Source organism: Oncorhynchus masou, chromosome 6 (genome assembly GCF_036934945.1).
Source record: "Oncorhynchus masou masou isolate Uvic2021 chromosome 6, UVic_Omas_1.1, whole genome shotgun sequence".
Classification (NCBI taxonomy): Eukaryota; Metazoa; Chordata; class Actinopteri; order Salmoniformes; family Salmonidae; genus Oncorhynchus; species Oncorhynchus masou.
The window spans coordinates 46,680,362-46,705,942 of NC_088217.1; the positions used below are offsets into that span (position 1 = coordinate 46,680,362).

A 25,581-nucleotide genomic window follows, 5' to 3' on the forward strand; every position below is an offset into this window, starting at 1 on the left:
GATTAGTAAAGAGAGCAGGAGCCAAGATGAGTAAAGAGAGAAGGGAGTCAACCCTGTATAGTGCTGATTAGTAAAGACAGCAGGAGCCAAGATGAGTAAAGAGAGAAGAGAGAGTCAACCTGGTATAGTGCTGATTAGTAAAGAGAGCAGAAGCCAAGATGAGTTAAGAGAGAAGAGAGTCAACCCAAACTAGCCCAACAAGGTCACTACTTCTCCCTGGAGCGGACATAAACCCCCTTCTATTTATTTCCACCAAAAATCTTTGTAAAGGCTTTTGGGTATAAATGTTAGAGACTGGAAAAATCTGTCAATTAAATCATCTAAACTGCATAGGTTTCCATACACCAGCATGGCCAGCAATGAGAAAACTCATGCACACACACACACACACACACCAAGCGTCATCTTGTGCTTGAAGCCGTGTCAGGACGCATGTTGAAGAGTTAATTCCACAGTGCATTCTATCCTCCAGTGTGTCATTAAAACCACTGCATCTCATCCGCTCGGCATCGTTTATCTGCGCTCCGCTAATTAGTTACGATCAATTACATTTACTCAATGCTGCTTTCATGTCTAACACAACAGGAAGAGGTGCTTATGTGCCCGCTGCTCTTTTGGCCCACCGCTTAAATATTCCCCCGGGTTGGTTGGTTTGTTTCAATAGCTCAGCTCAGCCTGATTTCTGCTGAGAAGGCAGGTCCCATTAAATAGACATAGCTCGCTCAGGGGTCCTGGGGTGGACAGAGGGGTGCATCCCAGAGTGAGACCCTCCCTGGCGGGCACCCTCCTCTGCATGGTCACACACACCCTCCTCCCCCGTAGCGGAAAATGAGGAGGTGCATTTACTTAATAACATAGATTAAAATAGCCAACTGTCATCATCACAGCCGTGCTATGTCATTTACCCTACGCTGACAGAGTTGTATCTTTTCTTAGTCCACAGAGTAAAAAGCAACATTACAAAGGGGCTGATGATATCTGTCATCCAACAGTGAAAAAGCATGAGGTTGAGTAGTTTGTTCATTACGGGCACGAAAGGAAGCAGAAATAAAACCTCAATGGTGACAAACACATGAACCCCTGCCTGACTACTCACTAGTAGCTCTCAACTCCAGGGAAGTGACCGCATGCTGCCGCGGCCCACAGTGTACAGTTACAGACAGGGCTGCAGCCAAATCCCAACGCTCTGCCCCCAAACAGCTCACTCACTCCATCCCTATCCTCCTCCGCTCGTCTACAATTTTTGTCTCTCCGTCTCTCACCCCGTTCTTTTGCTCTTACGCTCTCTTCATGTCCTGGAAGACACAGCACAAACATGCCAAAACTGGGCAAGTGGAAGAGAACAACTGTGGATGAAATGTGATCCACGCTGTAGCCCAAGAGAGAGATTGTCTTTGGACCGATGGAGAGCCTAACTGAGGAGGAGTGGGGTGTAATCCTATCCTAACCTCTGCCTCTCTCTCTTTCGCTCTTACTCCCTCTCTCCCTCTCTCGGAGTGTATGAGTGAGTGGTTTTTCTCAGACTCTGGGTTCGTTTGTCTTCCCACAGAAAGGAAATGCAAAAGAGGCTGTCGTGATACTCTGGGAAACGCCATGGGACGTCTCTGGGGGGGTGGGGGGGGGTGGATTAAATACACTCACTGAGATACACACAGTAAAGTAGCAATAAAGTATTCATTAACCCCCATTCAGAGAGGAAGCGGGCGAAACAAGCGGCCAAGTTAATAAGTCAAACAGAGACTTAACATTGTAACCCCCCCCCCCCTTCTAGATTTGTAAAACAATGGGAAGCCATTGATGAGCTCAGGTTTTGGGTGCACCTGAGGGGGGTAAGAGAATAAGAGAACTCCAGAGCTGGAACAAATAGAAATTAAATCAGATGAATGAAATCTCCCAGGGTTAAGTGGAGTATTATGTCATAGCATTCACCAAGGCATTTAAAAAAGCATTCTCTTTTCTCTCCACACCCATAATATCCACAGATATTTCCGATTACAACACAGGGCTCATGTCGACATGGCGATAGGCCAGCCAGAGGAGAGAGAGTGAACAATCCTCCCAGCTCCTCTGACTCCATCCAAGCACCCCCATGTCCACCCAAGGACTTCATTTTTCACCCATATTCAAAGCAGCTGTCGTCCCTTTGCATCTCCAAAGCGATCCTCTCTGGGGCCAACCTATAGAGTACATGCAGCACAGAGAGAGGCCTGTGGGATGCGGTGCGGGGCATTCATTGACAAAAAGGCCTGATGCCAGTTTGACACCCACCCCCAGGTCTCCCAGAATGTGAATGAACTTCTGTGAATGGGAGGCAGACCTATACAAACACCCCTGTGGCTTGAGAGGCCTGCGGGACCTTCACAGGGAGAAGAGTGTGTGGGCGACACACAACAACAACAACAACAAGGGGAATGCATGCCGGGGTCCCCCCTTTCACTCCCTCACCAATGGAGAGGTGGCACCACCAAGGAGGGGGGGGGGGGCTTGAAAAGATGAGCCACAAACAAAACCAGAGGGGGTAAAAGCTGCCCTGGCATGGCCTCAATTGATGTGGATGCGAGTCCATCTCCTCACATAACAATCAACACCTACCTACTCCACCAACATGCAAGAGGCAGCAAAGGGAAAAGTAGAAATCAGCATTTCAAAACGCCCCACCACAAAAGCATCAAAGCAACACGCATCCTATTACGCCTGAGTGCTCTTTGGAGCCACTTCCCATACATTGTGCCTTCCTAAGGGCTTAGTTTCCCCTGTTCCAAACGGGGGATATGACTACAGCTGACCAGTTGAAGAGGTGGAGTGGGGGGACTTGACAGTCATAAAGGGAACCGAGAGAGAGTGGGTGAAATGCTGATGGTAATTTAATCTAAGTGTGAAAAAATAAAAACGTACTTGACGTTTAGAGGTGTACCTCTGGAAATGATATTATTATATTATCCATATTATTCCAGCTTCTTGTCTATATCTGTTGCATGCATTGGAAAACACTTAGTTGGTGTACTTTATGTAAAATGACCTGAAGTTAACGATGTAGCTAGCATTTTGATAAAACAGAATGTTTTAATGCCCAAAACTGTACGTTCAGACATGGTGCATGGAGTCTTCTTTTTTAAATAGTTGGTTTGCAACATCGTACTATGGCCAACTTATATGACCTTTCCTTCCTGAGGTCCAACTCAGTTGAGCCCATTTGGTTCAGGTCTAAACTTTACTCGCCCACTCTCATAACTCAGCTTGGTGACTGCATGGTGTTCCCAGTGTCAGCCCAGAGAGAGAGAGACTACGGTAACAGAATCTCCGACTGACAGGAGGGTGAGAAATGATGGTTGGGCGGAATGATCAGAGGGGAAGAGCGCCCTTGACCTCCTCAGTCAGAGTAAGGCCCGCTGGCACAAACTTTCGGAGGAATTCCCACATAGCTCTTGGGAGAAAGGAGCTGTGTACATGAATACATGTAAGAGTGCTACTGTCTATCTGTTTAAGACAAATAGTCCATACTCCATGTTACGTGGCATAACTCCTGAGATATACCAACAAACATCAACTAAATAAATAGATTATCCAGCTGGACACATTTTCAGAGGATGGTTGTTGTGCCTCAACATGCTCCCTATACTGCTGAGAGAGAGAGAGACGAGTTTGAGATTTAGCCAATTACTAAACAACAGTAGCTACCATGAAAGACAGGAGCCATCACAACCATCTGGTTCCCACCCTGACACCCTGAGAGAGATTTCCTTAAACAGATGGAGGACAAAACAAGATTAAAACTACATGAATGTACTGTACAACCATCCATCCCCAACTCTACAGGCATGTTCACCTCGTATCTTAAAAGACACTTTTCCAAGTGCTGCTGTCATGAGCCATTGTGGTAACGAGAATAGCACTGGTGCTGTGTTCTCCCTGTATCCAAATGACAAGACAAAGAAGCCTGTCAAGGTCATGGCTCAGTCAAACTGCACTTGATCACTGCGTGGGTGACTGCATTCAGGTTCTCGCTCTCCCTCTGTCTCTCCCTCCCTCATTCTCTCTTTTTCCCACCACTCCAGTAAATCAGAGCATTTTAAGTTGGCCCTGTTATAATACTCCCACTTTCACCAGGGTTCTGTTTTCAGGTAGCCTTCCTGCCTCAGCTCAGGTTTAGGGAGGATGCATGCACACGTAACTAATTATTAGGCATCTAATCCATCTGGACTATCATTCTCACTGACACCTTAATCGTGTCTTCCACAGGCTTAGTACTACATCTAAGAATACACTGTGGTTCAGGTCTCAAACTGAGAGCAGAGAGTGCCGGGTACAACAGGACAAAGCCAGGCAGGATTCTAGACCTGTTTATCCAGTAAGCACTAATGCTCTGTCTTGACTGGTGAGAAAAGCCACCAAATCCCACAGGATGTGCCAATTGTGCCACCTAGAAAAGAGTCACCTTGAAGGGTAAAACCCTGCAGGTGAGGGAAACATTTTAGTTTCACTGCTCCGGTTGAACCTGGCAAGCCTGTTCTGACAGAGAGCTCATTTCTGAGAGCCATGTGTTGCTCTATCAGTTTTTGTATCATATTTTTAGACAAAGTGACAATATAATCTTGCTCTCTAAATTTGTCCATATACAGTGGCTTTTATTTGATTTTTATTTTACCTTTATTTAACCAGGCAAGTCAGTTAAGAACAAATTCTTATTTTCAATGATGGCCTAGGAACGGTGGGTTAACTGCCTGTTCAGGGGCAGAATGACAGATTTGTACCTTGTCAGCTCAGTTTGAACTTGCAACCTTGTGGTTACTAGTACAATGCTCTAACCACTAGGCTACCCTGTCGCCCCAGCTTGTGAAAGTATTCATCCCCTAAGATATTTCCTATTATGTTGCCTTACAACCTGGAATTAAAATAGATTTTTTTGGGGGGGGTTTGTATCATTTGATTTACACAACATGCCTACCATTTTGAAGATGCAAAATATTTTTTATTGTGAAACAAAAAAGAAATAAGACAACAAAATTAAAACTTTAGTGTGCATAACTATTCACCCCACCAAAATCAATACTATTTAGAGACACCTTTTGCAGCAATTACAAATGCATGTCTCTTGGGGTATGTCTCTATAAGATTGGCACATCTAGCCACTGGGAATTCTGCCCATTCTTCAAGGCAAAACTGCTCCAGCTCCTTCAAGTTGGATGGGTTCTGCTGGTGTACAGCAATCTTTAAGTCATACCAAAGATTCTCAATTGGATTGAGGTCTGGGCTTTGACTAGGCCATTCCAAGACATTTAAATGTTTCCCATTAAACCACTTGAGTGTTGCTTTAACAGTATGCTTATGGTAATTTGGAAGGTGAACCTCCGTCCCAGTCTCAAATCTCTGGAAGACTGAAACAGGTTTCCCTCAAGAATTTCACTGTATTTAGAATCATTCATCCTTTCTTCAATTCTGACCAGTTTCCCAGTCCCTGCCAATGTAAAACATCCCCACAGCATGATGCTGCCACCACCATGTTTCAATGTGTGGATGGTGTTCTCGGGGTGAGGAGAGGTGTTAGGTTTGCGCCAGACATAGCGTTTTCCTTGATGGACAAAAATCTAAATTTTAGTCTCATCTGAACAGAGTACCTTCTTCCATATGTTTGGGGAGTCTCCCACAAGCCTTTTGATGAACACCAAGCGTGTTTGCTAATTTCTTTCTTTAAGCAATGTTTTTTCTGGCCACTCTTCCATAAAGCCCATCTCAGTGGAGTGTATGGCTCAAAGTGGTTCTATGGACAGATACGCCAATGTCCGCTGTGGAGTTTTGCAGCTCCTTCAGGGTTATCTTTGGTCTCTTTGTTGCCTCTCTGATTAATGCCCTCCTTGCCTGGTCTGTGAGTTTTGGTGTGCGGCCCTCTCTTGGCAGGTTTGTTGTGGTGCCATATTCTTAAAAAAAAAATGTATAATGGATTTAATGGTGCTCTGTGAGATATTCAAAGTTTCTGATATTTTTTTATAACCCAACCCTGATCTGTACTTCTCCACAACTTTGTCCCTCCCCTGTTTGGAGAGCTCCTTGGTCTTCATGGTGCCGCTTGCTTGGTGGTGCCACTTGCTTAGTGGTGTTGCAGACTCTGGGGCCTTTCAGGACACGTGTATATATACTGAGATGTGACAGATCATGTGACACTTAGATTGCACACAGGTGGACTTTATTTAACAATTAGGTGACTTCTGAAGGTAATTGGTTGCACCATATCTTATTTAGGGGCCTCATAGCAAAGAGGGTGAATACATATGCACGCACCACTTTTCTGTTTTGAATTTTTGAAGTTATTTGTTTCATTTCACGTCACCAATTGGGACTATTTTGTGTATGTGTATTACATGACATCCCCCCCAAAATATTTTTAAATTACAAGTTGTAATGCATCAAAATAGGAAAAACGCCAAGGGGGATGAATACTTTTGCAAGGCACTGTACAAACCATCTGTAACTGTAGCTGCATGTAGTTCACTAAATGTCATTCCTTACCAATGGGAGAGAAGACTGACTTTGCTTGTAGACTGGAAATGTCTGCACACGTTCTCTGTAAGAGGTTCAGTGTAACCTTCACAATATCAATATAAAAACAAATGTGTACAGGCCCCGCTGGTCTGTTACAGTAGGGAAGAAGTTATTCATAGTGTCTGGATGATTTGGATTTTGCAGCATGGCGAGGGAGCAACAGATGCAACAACATGGCTGCGAAACAGAAGTCTTTTTGGGACGATCTCAGTTTCAATGAAGACAAGGCTCTAAAAGAATCAGGAACCCGAGTCCAGCGAGGATGTCCACAGGTGAAAGTTGGAGCAGTGTAGGAACACCACACACACACACGCACGCACACACACACACACACACACACGCACACACGCCAGCAGCTCTGTTCCTGTGTGTGCTAAAAGAGATCACCACGGCCACTCCAGGAATCCCAAACACTCCACTCCCTTTGCATTTACTGCCATTCCCTTGTTAATTGAAGAGAGAAGGAAGAAAGAAGGAGTGAGAGAAATGGGGGAGGGAGTTTGAGAAGAAGAGAGGGAGTGGGAGTAGGAGAGAGGGAGTGGGAGTAGAAGAGAGGGAGAAGGAGAGGGGGAGTGGGAGAAAAGAGGGAGTGGGAGTAGGAGAGAGGGAGTGGGAGTAGAAGAGAGGGAGAAGGAAGGGGGAGTGGGAGAAAAGAGGGAGTGGGAGAAGGAGGGAGTGGGGAGAAGGAGAGAGGTTGTGGGAGAAGGGAGGGAGGAGAGAGGTTGTGGGAGAAGGAGAGAGGGAGTGGGAGAAGGAGAGAGGTTGTGGGAGAAGGAGAGAGGTTGTGGGAGAAGGAGAGAGGTTGTGGGAGAAGGAGAGAGGGAGTGGGAGAAGGAGAGAGGTTGTGGGAGAAGGAGAGAGGTTGTGGGAGAAGGAGAGAGGGAGTGGGAGAAGGAGAGAGGTTGTGGGAGCAGGAGAGAGGTTGTGGGAGAAGGGAGAGGGAGGTTGTGGGAGAAGGAGAGAGGTTGTGGGAGAAGGAGAGAGGGGAGTGGGGAGAAGGAGAGAGGGAGTGGGAGAAGGAGAGAGTGTGGGAGAAGGAGAGTGGGAGGGGAGAGTGGGGAGTAGGAGAGAGGGAGTGGGGAGGAGAAGAGGAGGGAGAAGGAGAGAGGGAGTGGGAGAGAAGAGGGAGTGGGAGAAGGAGAGAGAGGGAGAGGGGGAGTGGGGAGAGGGAGTGGGAGAGAGGTTGTGGGAGAAGGAGAGAGGTTGTGGGAGAAGGAGAGAGGGAGTGGGGAAGAAGGAGAGAAGGAGAGAGGGAGTGGGAGAAGGAGAGAGGGAGTGGGAGAAGGAGAGAGGGAGTGGGAGAAGGAGAAGGAGGGAGGGAGTGGGGAGAAGGAGAGAGGTTGTGGGAGAAGGAGAGAGGGGTGGGGGGGAAGGGGAGTGGGAGAGGGAGAGGTGTGGGAGAAGGGAGAGGGAGTGGGTGGGAGAAGGAGAGAGGGAGAGGTTGTGGGAGAAGGAGAGGAGGGAGTGGGAGAAGGAGAGAGGGAGTGGGAGAAGGAGAGAGGTTGTGGGAGAAGGAGAGAGGGAGTGGGAGAAGGAGAGAGGGAGTGGGAGAAGGAGAGAGGGAGTGGGAGAAGGAGAGAGGTTGTGGGAGAAGGAGAGAGGGAGTGGGAGAAGGAGCGAGGTTGTGGGAGAAGGAGAGAGGTTGTGGGAGAAGGAGAGAGGTTGTGGGAGAAGGAGAGAGGGAGTGGGAGAAGGAGAGAGGTTGTGGGAGAAGGAGAGAGGGAGTGGGAGAAGGAGAGAGGGAGTGGGAGAAGGAGAGAGGGAGTGGGAGAAGGAGGGCTCTGCACCAGGAAACTGAGCGGCTGAGATGGGGAGGGCTATGTTTAGATGATACACTGTCACCTTCAGTTTCCCTCCCCAGAATAATCTGCCTGCTGCACTTAGGGTCCCTGCCGAGCACAGTGGGGATTGGACCTGCCTGTGTCTCCAGTTCCTCCACAGAATCTGTTTACACACTTAATGACACACACACATATGCACTCCGCACACACACACTACCACACAACAGATCCCTCATGAAAGCATGAAACAGACTTTATCAACATCTATCTTTCAGCAACTGGGCCCAGATGTGCACACACTGAGCAATGCTACTAACTCTTATTTAACCCCAATAGATTCCAGAGAGAAGCCCCAACCCTTTATCAGCATAAAAAATGAGGACCGCCCAAGTGGTTTTTGATACATATTCTCTTAAAGACTTCATGGCTGTGGTCTCAGTATGGCATAAAAACGTAGTCTCAGCATGACTCCTTGCTTAGATAGAAGTTAATAAAAAGAAAAAAAAGAAATGGCCACATGGCCTTAGGTACTGTACTGTAAGCTTTCTGCAGACTCAAGTGCCAACTGGCAAGATTCTGTAACATCGATTCTATAACCCATCACTACAATGACCACAATTCATGGGCTGTCATAAAACCTACAGTGTGCCTATACTGACCAACACATGAAGATGTGAGACAATATTACAACTGAATTTAGGACAGTATGTACAGAACCACTCCCCCATGTGTGACCCTTCTGGGATCCCAAACCCCTCTAACACACCACCTGATGTGGGTGAGGGTGAGGGGGCGCGGTGGTGAGGTGGTGGGGGGTAAGGGTGGGGTATAGGGGTAGGGGTATAGGGGTAGGGGTATAGGGGTAGGGGTAGGTGTAAGATGAAGGCAGCTTTCTACATGACTAATCCTGTCAAGTAGGAAACACAGCTCTGCCTTTAGTGCTCTCACACTGTGTAAACAGATTTACAAATAGTTTTGGTTAATTACTAATCCATGGAGCTATACTGTTGGTATGCCAGCCAACCACTCACTAAGTGGGGGGGACTCATGCCACCCTCCCCTTCACCCCTTACACACCCTTACCTTCCCCTCCCTTCCACTACCCCCCCTCACTTCCCCTCCCATCTCTTCCCTTCCACTCCCTTCCCCTCCCCATCACCCCCTCCTATCATGTGGACCAAAGTGGAGGATCAACACTGGTTTTGGAACACAAGAGCTCAATCTACTGACCTCACAGCATAGAGCTTCAACAATCTCTCTCTCTCTGTCTCTCATGCGCGCGCACACACACACACACAATTTTGTACACAAACAATATGCATCTGACAGAGTGAGACTTGCTTGCCTGACAGAAGTGACACACTTTACACGTGTATCATGAATACAAAACCCAGAGAGAAAGGCACGACCAGGCAGTGTTTCCACATATCCACTGGCCTTCATCTGTCTCTGGTTAACAACTATATTACAGATGAGAGCTATGTGCCTGACACTTAGCGGAGCACAGCATTTCTCACTAAATATAGCTGATATGGGGAGAAACTGAGGTCTGGGCCAGGGCCAATGTAATATATATTTTTTAATGCTTTGTCAGTAATTACCTCTCCACCACTGGCCTGCTAACTGTAACTAGAAAACATAGCCAAACATTTTCATCTGTGCCAGATGACAGCGGTTTGGTTTCATAGATTCAACACGTCTTGTGGTCCATAGGAGTGTTATGAGCTAGGTATTTGGTGTAAAGGTGTGTTTAAATGTGTATGCTTGAGGTGCCATGAAAATCAGGGCAGGTTGGAGAGATAGCCATGGAAACTGTCATGGAGCTAATAGCCTAATACACAGCCAATTGTCCCTATATTAATGATCTTCATATGGAAACCACATTATGGGTGGTTGATGTCCTTGATGATCTTCCTGGCCTTCCTGTGACAATCTTGTGCTGTAGGTGTCCTGGAGTGCAAGTAGGTTGCCCCCGGTGATGCACCACCCCCTGGAGAACCCTGCAGGTGGCGATACAGCCCGACAGGATGCTCTAAATTGTGCATATATAAAAGTTTGTGAGTGTTTTAGGGGCCAAGCCCCAAAATAATTCAACCTCCTGACGTGGAGGAGGCACTTTTGCGCCTTCTTCACCACACTGTCTGTGTGGGTGGACCATTTCAGATTGTCAGTGATGTGCACGTCGAGGAACTTGAAGCTTTCCACCTTCTCCACTGCGATCCCGGAAAGGGGCGTGCTCCCTCTGCTGTTTCCTGAAGTTCACAATCAGCTCCTTGATTTTGTTTTATTGACGTTGAGTGAGAGGTTATTTTCATGGTACCACTTTCCCAGGGCCCTCACCTCCTCCCTGTAGGCTGTCTCATCATTGTTGGTAATCAGGCCAACTTAATGATTGAGTTGGAGGCGTGATTGGCCACGCAGTCATGGGTGGACAATACAGGAGGGGGCTGAGAACGCACCCTTGTGGGGCCCCTGTGTTGAGAATCAGCGAAGTGGAAGTGTTGATTGCTACCTTCACCACCTGGGGGAGGCCTGTCATGAAGTCCAGGATCCAGTTGCACAGGGCGGGGTTCAGACACAGGGCCCCGAGCTTAATGATGAGCTTGGAGGATACTATGGTGTTGAATGCTGAGCTATAGTCAATGAACAGCATTCTTACATAGGTATTCCTCTTGTCCAGATTGGAAAGAGCGGTCTGCAGTACGATGGCAATTGCATCGTCTGTGGATCTATTGGGGCGGTAACCAAATTGAAGTGGGTCTAAGGTGTCAGGTAAAGTAGAGGTGAAATGATCTTTAACTAGCCTCTAAAAGCACTTCATGACAGAAGTGAGTGCTACGGGGCGATAGTTATTTAGTTCAGTTACCTTTGCTTTCTTGGGTACAGGAACAATGGTGGACATCTTGAAGAAAGTGGGGACAGCAGACTGGGATAGGAAGAGATTGAATATGTCCGTAAACACTACAGCCATCTGGACTTCGCATGCTCTGAGGACGCATGTATGGATGCCATCTGGGCCGGCAGCATTGCGAGGGTTAACACGCTTAAATGTCCTACTCACGTTCAGCCACGGAGAAGGAGAGCCCACAGTCTTTGATAACAGGCCGCGTTGGTGGCACTGTGCTATCGTCAAAGCGGGCAAAGAAAGTGTTTAGCTGGTCCAGAAGCAAGACGTTGGTGTCCGAGACGTGGCTGGTTTTCCCATTGTAGTGAGTAATTGTCTATAGACCTTGCCACACATGTCTCGTGTCTGAGACGTTGAATTGCGACTCCACTTTGTCTCTGTATTGACGTATTGCCTGTTTGATAGCCTAACAGAGATAATAACCACACTGTTCGTATTCAGCCATATTGCCAGTCACCATGCCATGGTTAAATGCAGTGGTTTGCGCTTTCAGTTTTGCGCGAATGCTGCCATCTATCCACGGTTTCTGGTCTGGGTAGGTCACAGTGGGAACAACATCTCCTATACACTTCCTGATGAACTCAGACACCGTATCCATATATTTGTTGCTGTTATTCTCAGAGGCTACCCGGAACATATCCCAGGCCGAGTGATCAAACAATCTTGAAGCATGAATTCCGATTGGTCAGACTAGCGTTGAATAGACCTTAGCATGGGTACTTCTTGTTTGAGTTTCTGTCTATAGGAAGGGATGAGCAAAATGGAGTCATGATCAGATTTGCCAATGGGAGGGCGGAGGAGAGCCTTGTAAGAATTTTGAAAAGTAGCAGTGGTCCAATGTTTTCCCAGCGCGAGCACTACAGCCAATGTGTTGGTAGAACTTCGGTAGCATTTTCCTCACATTTGCTTTGTTAAAATCCCCAGATACAATAAATGCTGCCTTAGGATATGTGGTTTCCAGTTTGCATAAAGTCCAGTGTAGTTTTTTGAGGGCCGTCATGGTATCGGCTTGAGGGGGAATATACACGGCTCTGACTATAAACAAAGATAATTACATTTACATTTACATTTAAGTCATTTAGCAGACGCTCTTATCCAGAGCGACTTACAAATTGGTGAATTCACCTTCTGACATCCAGTGGAACAGCCACTTTACAATAGTGCATCTAAATCATTTAAGGGGGGGGGGGGGGTGAGAAGGATTACTTTATCCTATCCTAGGTATTCCTTGAAAAGGTGGGGTTTCAGGTGTCTCCGGAAGGTGGTGATTGACTCCGCTGTCCTGGCGTCGTGAGGGAGTTTGTTCCACCATTGGGGGGCCAGAGCAGCGAACAGTTTTGACTGGGCTGAGCGGGAACTGTACTTCCTCAGTGGTAGGGAGGCGAGCAGGCCAGAGGTAATTCTCTTTGGAGGTAATATGGTTGGCATTTGATTGTGATGTATTCTAGGTTGGGTGAACAAAAGGAATTGAGTTTCTGTATGTTATCACAATCACACCATTCTTCCCAAAGACTTCTTTATTCCTGACTGCGCGATGTACTGAGAAGCCTGGCTGTATGGACAGGGACAGTATATCCCAAGAGAGTCATTTTCCATGTGTGTATGACACTCATAGGATTGTTTGATAAATCACACATTTTCTATGTGTACGACCTACTGCCATAATCAGTTTAATAATAATCAGTTTAACATCAAACTATTAGTGTGCATGTAAACAAACATACTCAGGAGTTCAGGATGAGACAACTCTGTCTAATGTATTCCTAAACTAAAGGGAACACTTGGGCTATTGTCTGTATTCTGTATCAATGTTGTAATGTTTTAAACATTGACTAGTGGAGACAGTGAGAGGGCACAACTGGGGGATTAGCTGAAAGATGAACTGGCACTCAGATTTTTTTAAAGGAAAACAACTATTACTAAACGGCATGTACTAACAGTATTAAAGCTGCTTTTTATTTGTGGTTTTTAAATCTTCTCTGCTGTTGTGCAGGTTCTAAGGCATTAACCCAGAAAAACACTGGCAAATAACACTTTAGATTACAGATACATTAATACTGTACTTCAAGGGCACTGCCATTCATGAGTGCAGGGCTTTTAGCCCTGAAGGGGAGTTTTTAACCTCAACAGCACCCGAAATAGAGTCTGCTGCTACCCCCGGCATGGATGGGGAGGATGCAGATGACAACTGTGATTGAAAGACAGGGGCAATCATTCAGTGTAGCTTCCTCCTGCTCCTGCCACCTACCGCTGGCATTCCCGACCACAACCACGGTGGTAACAGTGACCCCCTTCCAGTGGATTTGGTCCTGTATGCCAATGGGGGAGTAATGTGATGTCGCGGCATTCCCACCATGGTCCATAATTCCAGCGACTAAACTGGAGAACAGCCGTTTCAAATGTCATTAAGTCCGTCAGGGAAAAGGTGAAAGGGAGAGTAAAGGTGCATGTATAACTTCTCGCTAGCAGTTAATGGGAAGCTAGAAAGAGCAAACACAACATCAAACACAACCCATTATATGCGAGTATACACACTAGTGTGCTCCATGGTCTTATCAGCACGTATCTAGTGATGGTGGTTGCAGGGGAGGGCTATGTCACCTTCACAGCCATGGTCATGTTATTTACAACTGTAGTGGCTCTTGACACTGTGCCTTTTACAATAACATTAAACAAAAGCTGACGTTCTATAAGAGTACAATAAGCATTTAGTCAGTTATAGTAAGCTACGTATTTTCCAGCACAGCTGTAGCCAGGGTCCACGTGTGGTTTAAGACTTCAAAAAGCAGAGCTATAAGCATGAATTTAGATCCGTAACGCATGAGCAGAAATTTGTCAGAGGGGGAATATGGGCCAACATAGTAAGGTTACACTTATCTGTGATGCAGGGGAATTCTATACCAAAACATAATGGAGAAACGTCCCTGGAGCAATGCCTAGCAGTGCATTTGTTCATCCAAATGATTTGTCATTCTCCATGGGTATTGTCAAACTGTGATACGGAATGAGTAATCTGTAAAAGTACACAGATAAATCTGTTGTAATCTTTAAATGGATTTACAAGGGGCCTTCCATGTAAACAATAACTTAGTAGTTGTCACATTGGAGGCCTGTATTCTCTCACACAATCCTTTTGCATGGCAATAAACCCAATCTGGAATAATGCCTTTAACTCCATTTATTACATAAATATAGAACTGTGTTGGTCATCGAGTTCCGTAGAAAGGAATATTATTTTTTGGCTCAGGCACACAGAGTTACGGCAGATTTCACTCCCTATGAATTCCCGCTGGCTCGGAACTCAACTTTGATCCTTAAAATACGGTCATTGGGGAAAGGCTCAAACTAATTCACTGTTTTTTCCATTTTCTTTCCAGGCCCTCTGACTTACGTGCGAAGAGGGGAGGAGACATTCCCTTCTTGGAGATTTCTGGAGACAGCAGTCTTGTCTGAGCTACACCCATAGAGTGCAATTGATTATCTATGGCGACTCACTTCTCTTTATGCCTAAGTTAGGTTGGCAATTTAAACAAGCTGTGCGGTATTGATTACACAGATTCCTATAAGCTCTCCTAACTGAAGCAGACTTCACAGCTCTGGCTATCAAAGTCCTTCACCCTGGCTGTGATCCTGCAGGGCCGGAGACAGTTGTAAGCCTGACCAAAGTCTACTTTTCCAAGGCTCTTACCTCATGTTTTCGCGAGCTACAGAGGAGTATCCTTTTGATGGCTACACTTCCTCACTGTGGTTCATATCAACAGTTACATAATTTAGCTCCAAAACATACTGTATGTGCAGTACATAAGCATTTCTAACTATCAAGCATTAGAGTGAATATCTTGAGACATACTAACTAACATATCTGCATTTAATGGACACTCAGTCAGTAGACCAGACTGTGGATCATAGATGGCGTTCCCCAGGGAAACATTTAAGTGAAGCACAAAATAAAGGGGAAAGAAAAAAAAAACAATTAAGAGGTTCTTGATTTACTCTCCACATGTGTACGACCTGTTTTAATGGGGAAGTGAGGGCCTCTTGAGTAAGAGGTCACGGTCCTTAAACCGTCTCGGGAGAAACAGAGTTAATCAGTTTTTGGCAGGCAGCCAACTTTGTAATATTGAGAGACTGGACCGTCAGGTAACCAAGAGAGGGATGTAAGCTTAAAGTTTTTAATTAGAGATATGTTTAATATGATACAGCACCTTTATACGGCACGTTCATAACGAGTATATTCTAGCAAAAAATATATCATTATCAACTTTATGCTGTGCCAAAGCCCATAGCCAAAACATCTAAGGGTGCTATAAAGAGGATCTAAAACTTGTTGCCAACAATCTAGTAACCTAAATTGCTGGCCAATAGTCAACGTATTAAAACACTATGATATATAGGTGAGGTTTTACCAAGAGATTAGAAAAACAATTAAGTGCATTTCACAATATTTAAAGGCAAAACGCTCTCTCCAGAGCTTTGGAGAAAAGCAGAGTCGACCGTGACATGCATGTTGACTGGGGAGAAAAACAAACAGGTAAGCAAGAGAGCAAGGGACTACTCCGTCTTCTCGTCAGCTAAACAATACTGCTATAGTAAGCTGGTTTAACATAAATAAATTACTCTTTTAGAGTCTTGCAGGTGAATAAAGAACTGGCTAAAATTTCAACTACATACTTCTGAGAAAAAGATTTGAATAAAAAGTAATCCATTCTAAGAAAGGCATTGAACTGAGAAAAAAATGGAAAAAAACAACCTACAGTTGAGTAAAAGCAATATATTTGCAGATATTAAACTAGAGAACTGGGTAAATAATATTTTGAAAAAAACATGAAGGAATTGCTGAGCTCTGGATATGTGCTCGGTGACATGTAAAATCCGACTTGATTAAAAAGGGAAAGAACCTTTAGTAGTGAACTGTGCCTGTCCAGTTAATTAAGTCAACTGGTGCCGTGGAGAGAGCCCAGGGAAATGGAAGGCAAAGCAAACAGGGGCACTGCTCAGTCCCTTAGCTCTGCTCCGGCTGCTAATCGCAAGCTAGATCTGAGAGTGGGACAGACCTTAGGGACAGACAGCGCTCTGCTTGGCTGAACCAGGCAATTTGCTCTCAGTAATACCCGCTACCTGCTCCCTCCCTACCCCACCTCATCTACATGACCACTGAAGTGCATGAACAAAGCCCTGAAATGTGTCGTTCTGTAGAGGGACCCCCAATCTGATAATGACCATGATAGTGTTATTATTACATGCTAATATGCTGCAGGCGACGTCTTTTTAATGCATCACTTTCACTTTTGGATTGTTCCTTTTCAATTTCAAAAACATCAGAGAATCTAATCATGTTGATTCAAGGACACCTTATAACTAGCATTCTGTACCAGACGCAAAAGGCTTCTCAAAAATACACTGTTGTCTTTGTTAACCTCAATTTGAACCATTTTTTCCATCTTTGTTTATGTTTTTAATTTATTCGTACATACAGTCAAGTGGAAGCAGCTGCTGAGAATTACCATGCCAGGATGTTTAAGAGGGGAAGCAAATTAGCATTGCATGATTTGTTAGTGGTCACTGGGACGGGTCGGCAGTGTAACCTGAGAGTCTGAGTTCTTCCTATGGAATCTAGAACACTTATCAAAGCCAGAATCGTCCCATTTATCTGATCATCAACTCATCAGTCACACATAAGGGTGCACACACATATTTCAGAGTAGCAGAAAACAGCAAATGAGGCAATTATTTTAAAGACGATACACCGAGCTATTAGAGGAGAGCACTGCATGAACTCAAGACACCACGTAGAAACCACTAGCACAAAACACTAAACAGATAGCGATGTGGTTGGGGGAGAAATAGACCAGAGACGTTTGCCTCTTACCTTTGAAGGAGATGAAGACGCGGGGTGCAGCATGAGGGTCGATGATGTTGTGATTGCACAGAGCCCCGACAACCAGGGCCAGGAGCATGTGGACCGTCCACAGACTGTCCAACAGCATGGTAAACCAACCTCCAGGAATAGAATGATCGCAAAACGCTGGAGAAAAGAAGAGGTCAACAATTAAAGAAAAAAAAACTTCCGCTGCCAAAAGCCATACACATTGTAACACAGCATCCTTGAGTGTAGATCTTGAAACATTGGTCTTCATGAGAGCTTCTTTGTGAGAGATGTGAACATCTGAAGTACATCACTGATGTTCGGGGATTATAACCAGACCATTGGGACCTAACGCCTTTCGAACGTAGAGAATCCAGCCTTTTAGTTTTCTATACAATTCCATTTACAAGAGTCATATTAGACCTTTATGTATGTGTGACACAATGATACCGCCTCCACTGTTCCCTGCCTCTTGTGCAAGAAGATGCTGTTGTCTCCTAGTCCCACCAAACACAATCCTCTTGCATGACCACCAACCCTGTGCACTACTCTGTAATTATGTACTGTAGTCACCTAATGTAAGGTTCTACCTTGTCTTCGTCACGCAATATACCTTGTTGTCACACAATTCAGTGTGACAAATGGTCACTGATGTAATCTCATCTCTACAAAGGACAATACGGTACTGAAGATAAATAAAATCAGTCTTGCCAGAAACATTTGGGACTGTTGATTGAAACTGTATATAACATTGTAATTAAATTGTGTAAAGGAGCCAACCACATCAAACAGGAATGTGCAATAAACTCAAGTTATAAAGGGTAAGCAGAATACTGCATGCTTCTTTATGGGTATAGAGGGTTGCCTAGAAACGTTATTTAACAAATCTACAAATTGGTCTTATTTCATGGCTTGACGGCCATCTAACAACTCTGCATGTGATTGCCAAAGGGCACATTTTAAAGGGCACTTCCACCACAAACACAAACTCAACATGTAGACTGCTGTATAGCTGGAGCCAGAGCCTACAGTCCAAAATATATCCTCGAACCAAACGGGTTGGTTAGGGGGGATTTACGAGTATAACCATCAGCGCAAACCTCAGCTATTTATGGGCAATTTGTTAACTGGCCAGCTGTTTATTCTAAGTCAAGGGCAGATATATTTACAATTAAATTAAACAACAGACTATTTACAAATTACATTTCAACACACACCACATAGGCAGACACAAACACACATACAGGCGCACACACACACTGTCACACACACACACAAAGGGATGACTTTCCACTTGATTTGATTATCTAAACAGGTCAATCTAATGTATTCATCTTAACATTATTGTGTGTAGTTGCAGTGTAATAGCGTGGGCCACGGTAAAACATATTTGGCGCTAAATACAGGAATCAAGGTCAGTAGCCTTGACATAGTTCTAATCAAAGGATCAACCATGTATAATAAACATGACATCTACATTAAGGCAACGTATCCCCCACGCCATCGGTTCACTGGCATTTTGAACGGTACCTCGTTTATTACTTTTATCAAGATCATTCCTATAAAAGGTGAGTGTTGACCAATTGTCTTTTCGCAGTTCTTGCATGTGTTTTAGACAGCCAAACTTAACTTATTGCTATATTGTGAGTCAAGAGTCAAGACAATCGACATGTTGAGCATGATTTACAAGCGCAGGGTGGTAAAGACCACTATTAAAACGCGCTTTCAGCCAATCACCCTCCCTGCTTGGTCCAGCCGCGCTTGTAAATTCAGCGGTCTATAGGGGATCGTGTTCCAAGAGTAGCCTACATTTGTTCATGTTCCCAATTATTTGGTAATTAGCTATTTTTCCCTTTCAGGCGTGGGTAGGCTAAATACTGCATTGCTTTTCTTAGAGACATGTGTGCGCTGTAAATGATTTGTGCGCTTTTACCAGCAGCAAAATAAACTTTGTGTATGACTAAATCCATCCCGTCCGTATTTGTATTCTAAAAAGAAAACCTAGTGTATTACAAAACCACTTTGAACCATTTTTTAATTGTTATGCTATTTTGAAAACACTTCAGCTGTCAAATTCCAGTGCGAACAAAGCAATAGGCTATGAATAAGTAGTCTGGCAATTGAATTTAATCATATCGAGAAATATTTCCCCAATTTCACATCAACACTATCGGTGTTGGACTGCGAGAGATAAAGCTATACATTTTTCTGATTTTAACGCTGTAAACAATCTGAACCTGGTAGGAGTTCATGCGCAACTCGCAAGAGTGCATATAATAAAATCAAAATACTAATTTAAAGCACGTTAAAACTCACTGACATGAAATATAATATTTAGTTCGATGTTTATAACAAAGTCTAAGTGTCAAAATATTACTGTCACACTTTCAAATGCTAAAGTTCATTGTTATAATTGAAATAGCCTCATGATGGTTTTCACAAGGCTAATTAAGCCTCATCGAATTAACATGTTGAAGGGTTACAATGCCAGTACAGAACTTATTAAAACCATTTTATCACAGTTATTTTGAGGTAACCAAATGTCCCATGTAACACACCAGTAAAGTAAACAGCATAGGTATACCTCTCACGGTAATGTAAAGTAAATTAAAAATGACAGTGCTGTGCGAGCCAATTGCAGGCTGTTTGAATGCAAATCATTAACGTTGTAAATAATTATGCATACCTGATTGTCACTTTACTCTACACAAATAACTTTGAGTCCAAGTCCAACCTTACAAGTCATCGAAGAAACCACAGAATTCCACGGAATCGTTTGCCTCAATTCTCCAAGTTTAAAATGTATAAGATCCGGGGTGCCGTGGCCCCGTTGCAGGAGTCCTTATAGAGATACACCTGGAGCACCGTGTATTTACCGCAGCCCGGTCCAATGCTCATGAGGCGCAGCTGAAAATGTCGTCTCTCCACATAAATCTCGTGTAAGTTTAATGACCAGAAGTTGTGACAAGTCCAATGTGACAGCTCCTTCAAAATTGTCAATTTAAAGAATTCCTCGTCTGAAACTCGGCTAAACATGCAGCCAGTGTTACTGGTGAAAGTGTATTCGCTCCTGACTGCTGGGGAAACGCGCTGGCAGGTGGATGCAATGGTCATTTGCGTAAAACACACCCACTAGGCGGGAAGTACCTTAGCTGCCACCGCCCATTCCTCCAGCATCTCGATGAGCAGGCTTTTAGAAAATATCGGAGTATTGTGGTGACTAACTGGATAACAGTGGCCCTCAAACCAGATTGCTTCCACAATTATGAAAAACACATACGTTTAAGGCTTTTTGCTTTGATAGTGTGTTACCAATGTATATGACCTTGAACCTATATTATAAACTCTTATCGACGTCTATTGTAATTACAGTGAACACTTACAATTGCGACAGGAGCAATTAGGGTTAAGTGCATTGCTCAAGGGCACATCACCTAGCCAGCTCAGAGATTCTAACCAGCACCCCAACGCTCTTAATCGCTAGGCTACCTGCCACCCCTACTAGCCTACACATTGTTATAGCCTACGTGTAGACCTTCCCTGCTCACAGGACATACTGCCTTAGTCTGTATGGTAATGATATGAGAAGAAAATATCAGAGATGAATCCGGAATTAAGAAGATTAAATCACTTACCTATGATGGAACATACTGTACCTGACAGCAATAACATCTTGGTCTTTGACACGTTTCCATGAACAATTTCTTTGATGTTGGAATGTAGGTGTGGTGTATAGACTCAAATGAAGACAGACAGCCACTAACAATATAGCAGGAAGGCACACATCTAGCCATACATCAACAAGAATGAAGTTCAAACACAGTTAAATGGATATTGTTGCGGACTCGAACGTCAGACTTTTGGAAGATTTGCATTAGATCTGTATATTATAGGCAGTATTTCATTACACAAAACAGGAGTAGCATACTGCATTGCTATTACAGCTGAGACAAGCTGACAAGATTACCTTCAAACAAAGGTCAACAAAACATTCACCTTCAAATATTCTCCATTCCCCTTTGATTGGCTCCTTTCAATTGTCAACAAATCAGAGACTTGATTATGGAACAGCAGTGACTTATCCTGTAAACACAGAAATATCTATTTCAATGTTACAAAATAGTTCTCAAAACTGTAATGGATATGAAAAATATGTTAGAGAATGTAACCTCTGACGTCTTTATGTTTTCAGCACTTGGGAATGGGAATGACTCAAAATCCTGTTCTTCATACTCTATTTCCTCCTTTGGAATTTATATGACCATGTCTGAATCGGACTATTGAGAAGGTATTTGTTTGCTTTGAATCAGCTGCCTGTCTGTATTATTTCCATCTCCCGTCTCACCGACAGCCAGCAATGTACCATCTGCCAGCCTCACATGAAATGTGGACGGGAAATATTCAACAGGATTTGGCTGAGTATACACTTCCTAATAATGTGTTGCGTATTCCTACGGATTTCAATGCTTGTCCAACCCACAAGTGGTTTAAAATATACTTTTCTGTGTGTTTTCACTGGAACTTCATGTACGAAGAAAAATGGACAAATGAAGACCTATTGCAAATCACTGGTAATGCACATGTTGCATACGTTCAGTTCGCTACCTCTGTGGACATGAATACTGTGTGAGATCACATACTAACTTGACCTTTAAGCCTTTAAACCTCATTCACATCTCTTTCCAAATAATGTTTGACTTTCACTTCCACTAATGCGACTGAAGACAGAGCACCTTAACAGGTGCTGATGAATAACCCCATTGCAAATGTCAGACATTACAAAGTGTTATCTTCGTCGCGTACTTAATGATGATCATTTGAATAGTACTTTTCAGAGGGCAGCCAATGTAATTTCTTTAACAGCGATTGGGAAATTACCATTAAAATTGTTACTTCCCCCTTCCAAACTGATAGAACGTAATATATTCATTGAGTTATTGCTTATAAAGACTTGTTCATTTTCGAAAGGAGACTCATTCTATTCACCGTCCTTTACTACCTGCATTATCAGTTCCTTATTCAACCTCATCCCTTTAAATGTCATGCATTAGTTTCTCAATAAAGCCTGCCAATGACTTGAAAGAAGTTAGCTGGAAGTGTCAGGATGGAATCAATGTGGTCAAAAGAAACTGTCCCTCCCAAGTATTCACACACACAAAGCCATGCCATTCACTCTATACTCCTGAATCTCCAATCTATTCTGGCCTTCCATAAAGGTCCTTTTACAAATCCACTTGGCAGAGGTCAAATGAAAAAGATCTCCCCGGTGATTCCAAGTTGACTTTTTCCTCTCCATCTCTTCAGGCAAGGTCCGACAAGTTATCTGTTCACTGAGGGTGAGAATGGATTTGCTGGCTGAGATGAGAAGCAAGCCTGAGAGTCCTGCAAAGCCATCTCTACATTCTTCTCCCCGTCCAGTCTTCACGCTTAAAGACAAAAGTTGGGGGTGTCAGATCTAGTTCCACTCTGCCCATATTGGGAGTTGTGCTTTTCTGCTTGATAGAAATACAATATGACTTGTGCACATCTTGCTGCCAACATGACTTTTTAAGTGGGCCTGAAATATAATATTTTGGATAAAATCTTGCCAGCACACGATTTAATGATGCTGTTGACATCTATCTAAGTGGTGTATGACGTTGTTTTTAGTGTTCTGCAGAATACGCTGCATTCCAAATAGAGTGTGCAATACCTGCTCAGGGCCACTGACTGCCTTTGGGGCTCAAATGGAGGGCTGGCATTGGACACCACACTGCAGAGTTCCAGGGCTCATCCACATTGTGTAGGCTTATTGTGTAGGGAGATGTAACACCCCTGGTGCATGTCTCACTCTCCACTCTTTGTGACTGCATGCGATCCAGTGCTGCTGGCGTTCTGCTGAGCAATGCATGGTTCAGAATCCACCTCGAGTCGGTGCTGCTGAGCTGAAAGGTGTAGTTGTCAGCCCTGAACTCTGTCTCTGGCTCAATGTTTCAGGCAAGTTGTGGGACATGTTTTCGCCATTTTGTGAGAAAAACATGAGGTGTTTTGTTCGTCCTGGAAATGGGTATTGCAGTTTCCACATGCTGTGTTGCCATGTCAATGAACATTTTCTTAGCAGTGGTGTTTTTCTCATTTCGGGGAAATTCCAACTCATTGGTATTTTACAATATATATCATTCACATATGAACCTGGTTATAATGTGGTTGTGATATGCTGTTTTGGCACATGCTGTCTCCACATGCTGTGTTGCCATTTCAATGAACGTTTTCTTGGTACATAGTGCTGTTGAGTCTTCAACTCCAAGATAAGGAGGCGTAAGCCCCTCCTGCTATGTTTTGTGAGTTGATGTTAATTAATACAGAGATAATTTCTCTCCGCTCTCCTCTTTTGTGTTCAGAGAAAGATACATATCGTAACCCCATGGGTTGTTCTGCCCTGAAAACAGGAAGTCAACAGGACAATATTGACACTGTTCCATGGTCATAACAAAGGGAATTCCAATTACAAATACTCTGTTTGTGAAACTCATGAGAGTTTTAAGTCCTTCTCAATAAGCCTAAAGGTAAAGCATAATCACAAACATCACCAAGGGAGAAACAATGTTAAAAGGAAAAATGCACACACGCACACACACACACACACACACACACACACACACACACACACACACACACACACACACACACACACACACACACACACACACACACACACACACACACACACACACACACACACACACTTTAACCCCCCCCCCCCCCATGCTCTGTTAAAGACCCCTCTTTCAAAGTCACTGCGATCTCTTCTTCTAGTCATGGTGGCCAGAATAATGGGCAACTGGGCATTTTTACTCATGACCCTAAACACAGAAAGAGATTACCCTGTTGAGTTTCAGGACTGCACATGTGGTAATCTTTCAGCTTCCATAGAAAAGCTTTAACCTTATGGTGTGACGAGATATGACAAAAAGCCTGACTCTTTGCTGGTGTGAAGTCAATGTTCTCAGAGTTATTTGCATTTAAATGGGAAAAGAAGATATTCCAGTAGACAGCATCTCACCTTGATCATGGAAGAAACCTTTTCCTATACTGCTTATAGGAAAGACCAGGGTCTAGAGTGAGAGTTTTTGGAAAAGTGTTTATATTTTTGTTGTTATGCACTTATAGACCTGCCGCAGGTCTAATGAAGGACAGTCAGAAGTACTTCAGCTGAAAATACTTTTCAAATTAAACACACATACACTATGAATCCACCTGAGATGATGTATAGAAGCAAGTGAGCGAGCAAGAGTGAGTGAGAGAGTGAGTGAGCAAGATAGCGAGCGAATGGCTGAGAGAGGGAGTGAGTGTGGCCTGGCAGCAGTGTTGAACAAGCCGACTGGCCGTGTGATGGCCCCTTTAGCAACAGACCACAACCCTCTGCAGCTCTTACCACATAACCGTGCCTGTTTATACAGCTGCCCCCTAAGCTTGACCAGTGCCAGAAATCAACTACATTTCAAAGATTATATGTATTGATAATGTTCTCTGAATGCTCGTAATAGCATGGTACTCACAATAACACTAACGTTACAGGGCCACCTTCTTTTCCCATACCTGTGGTTGGAGGGATTGAGCCACAGTTTCCCCTGTTGTTTTTGGCAGAGGGTTGAGCCCTGCATGCAGCACATCTCCATACCTCCTTCCCTCCCTCCCTCCCTCCCTCCCTCCCTCCCTCCCTCCCTCCCTCCCTCCCTCCCTCCCTCCCTCCCTCCCTCCCTCCCTCCTCCCTCCTTCCCTCCCTCCCTCCCTCCCAGACTGAATGCAGCCCCCCCCATGTTTCCTTACTGCCAGTCTCTCAATGGAGCCACAACCCACTGTAGCCAGAACCATTTGAAGGAATGGCTTTGATTTCCTTCCACCTTTCACACATCAAATAGGGAAGTAGCACTATAAACTGCTCTCGTCTAAGCTGCACAAATATACCAGTATCCCAGTGAGACTACTAGACCACTTCCTAATGTGTGTGTGTGTGTGTGTGTGTGTGTGTGTGTGTGTGTGTGTGTGTGTGTGTGTGTGTGTGTGTGTGTGTGTGTGTGTGTGTGTGTGTGTGTGTGTGTGTGGAGGTAGAGGTGACTTAATTTTTACCCAGGACTGCCCAACATCAATGTTGAAATATGTCTAAAGTAAATAGTCTGTCATTTAATAAAATCACAACTCTACAGTGCTAGGTTGGAGAACATATCAATGCCCACAAACAAAATGTTCCGCAATAAACCTCTGTTCAGGACCTCAACTTCAAATTCTGTGGCCATTCTTGGCTGCTAAAGTCAAGGGGCAGAAATGTAAACAAATAATCTGTCTTCCAAACTTTGAGTGGTGATTCATTCTGTGGAAAAGGAACAGTTTCGATAAAAGGAAATAAGCACAATTAGAAGGTGGGTCATTCTTTGATGACATTCCAAGGGAAGTGTCAGGGAGGTACGAGCAAGTACTGTGGAGACTGTGCTTTGTGCTGGCTGGTACCCTTG

General features: G+C 44.3%; 1 protein-coding gene across 2 annotated transcripts in view; it reads right to left on the minus strand.

Moving 5' to 3' along the window:
* LOC135542152 (semaphorin-3F-like) overlaps positions 1 to 20,152 on the minus strand; it is a 94,854-nt gene extending 74,702 nt beyond the window's left edge. For both annotated transcript variants that reach the window (XM_064968862.1, XM_064968861.1), the window contains exons 1-2: positions 19,776 to 20,152; positions 17,093 to 17,248 (exon numbers count right to left, since the gene is read on the minus strand). In XM_064968862.1, the coding sequence (XP_064824934.1) occupies positions 17,093 to 17,210 (118 nt within the window). In that variant the 5' untranslated portion in view covers positions 17,211 to 17,248; positions 19,776 to 20,152. The remainder of the gene's footprint in view (positions 1 to 17,092; positions 17,249 to 19,775) is intronic.
* Positions 20,153 to 25,581: the final 5,429 nt, after the last annotated feature.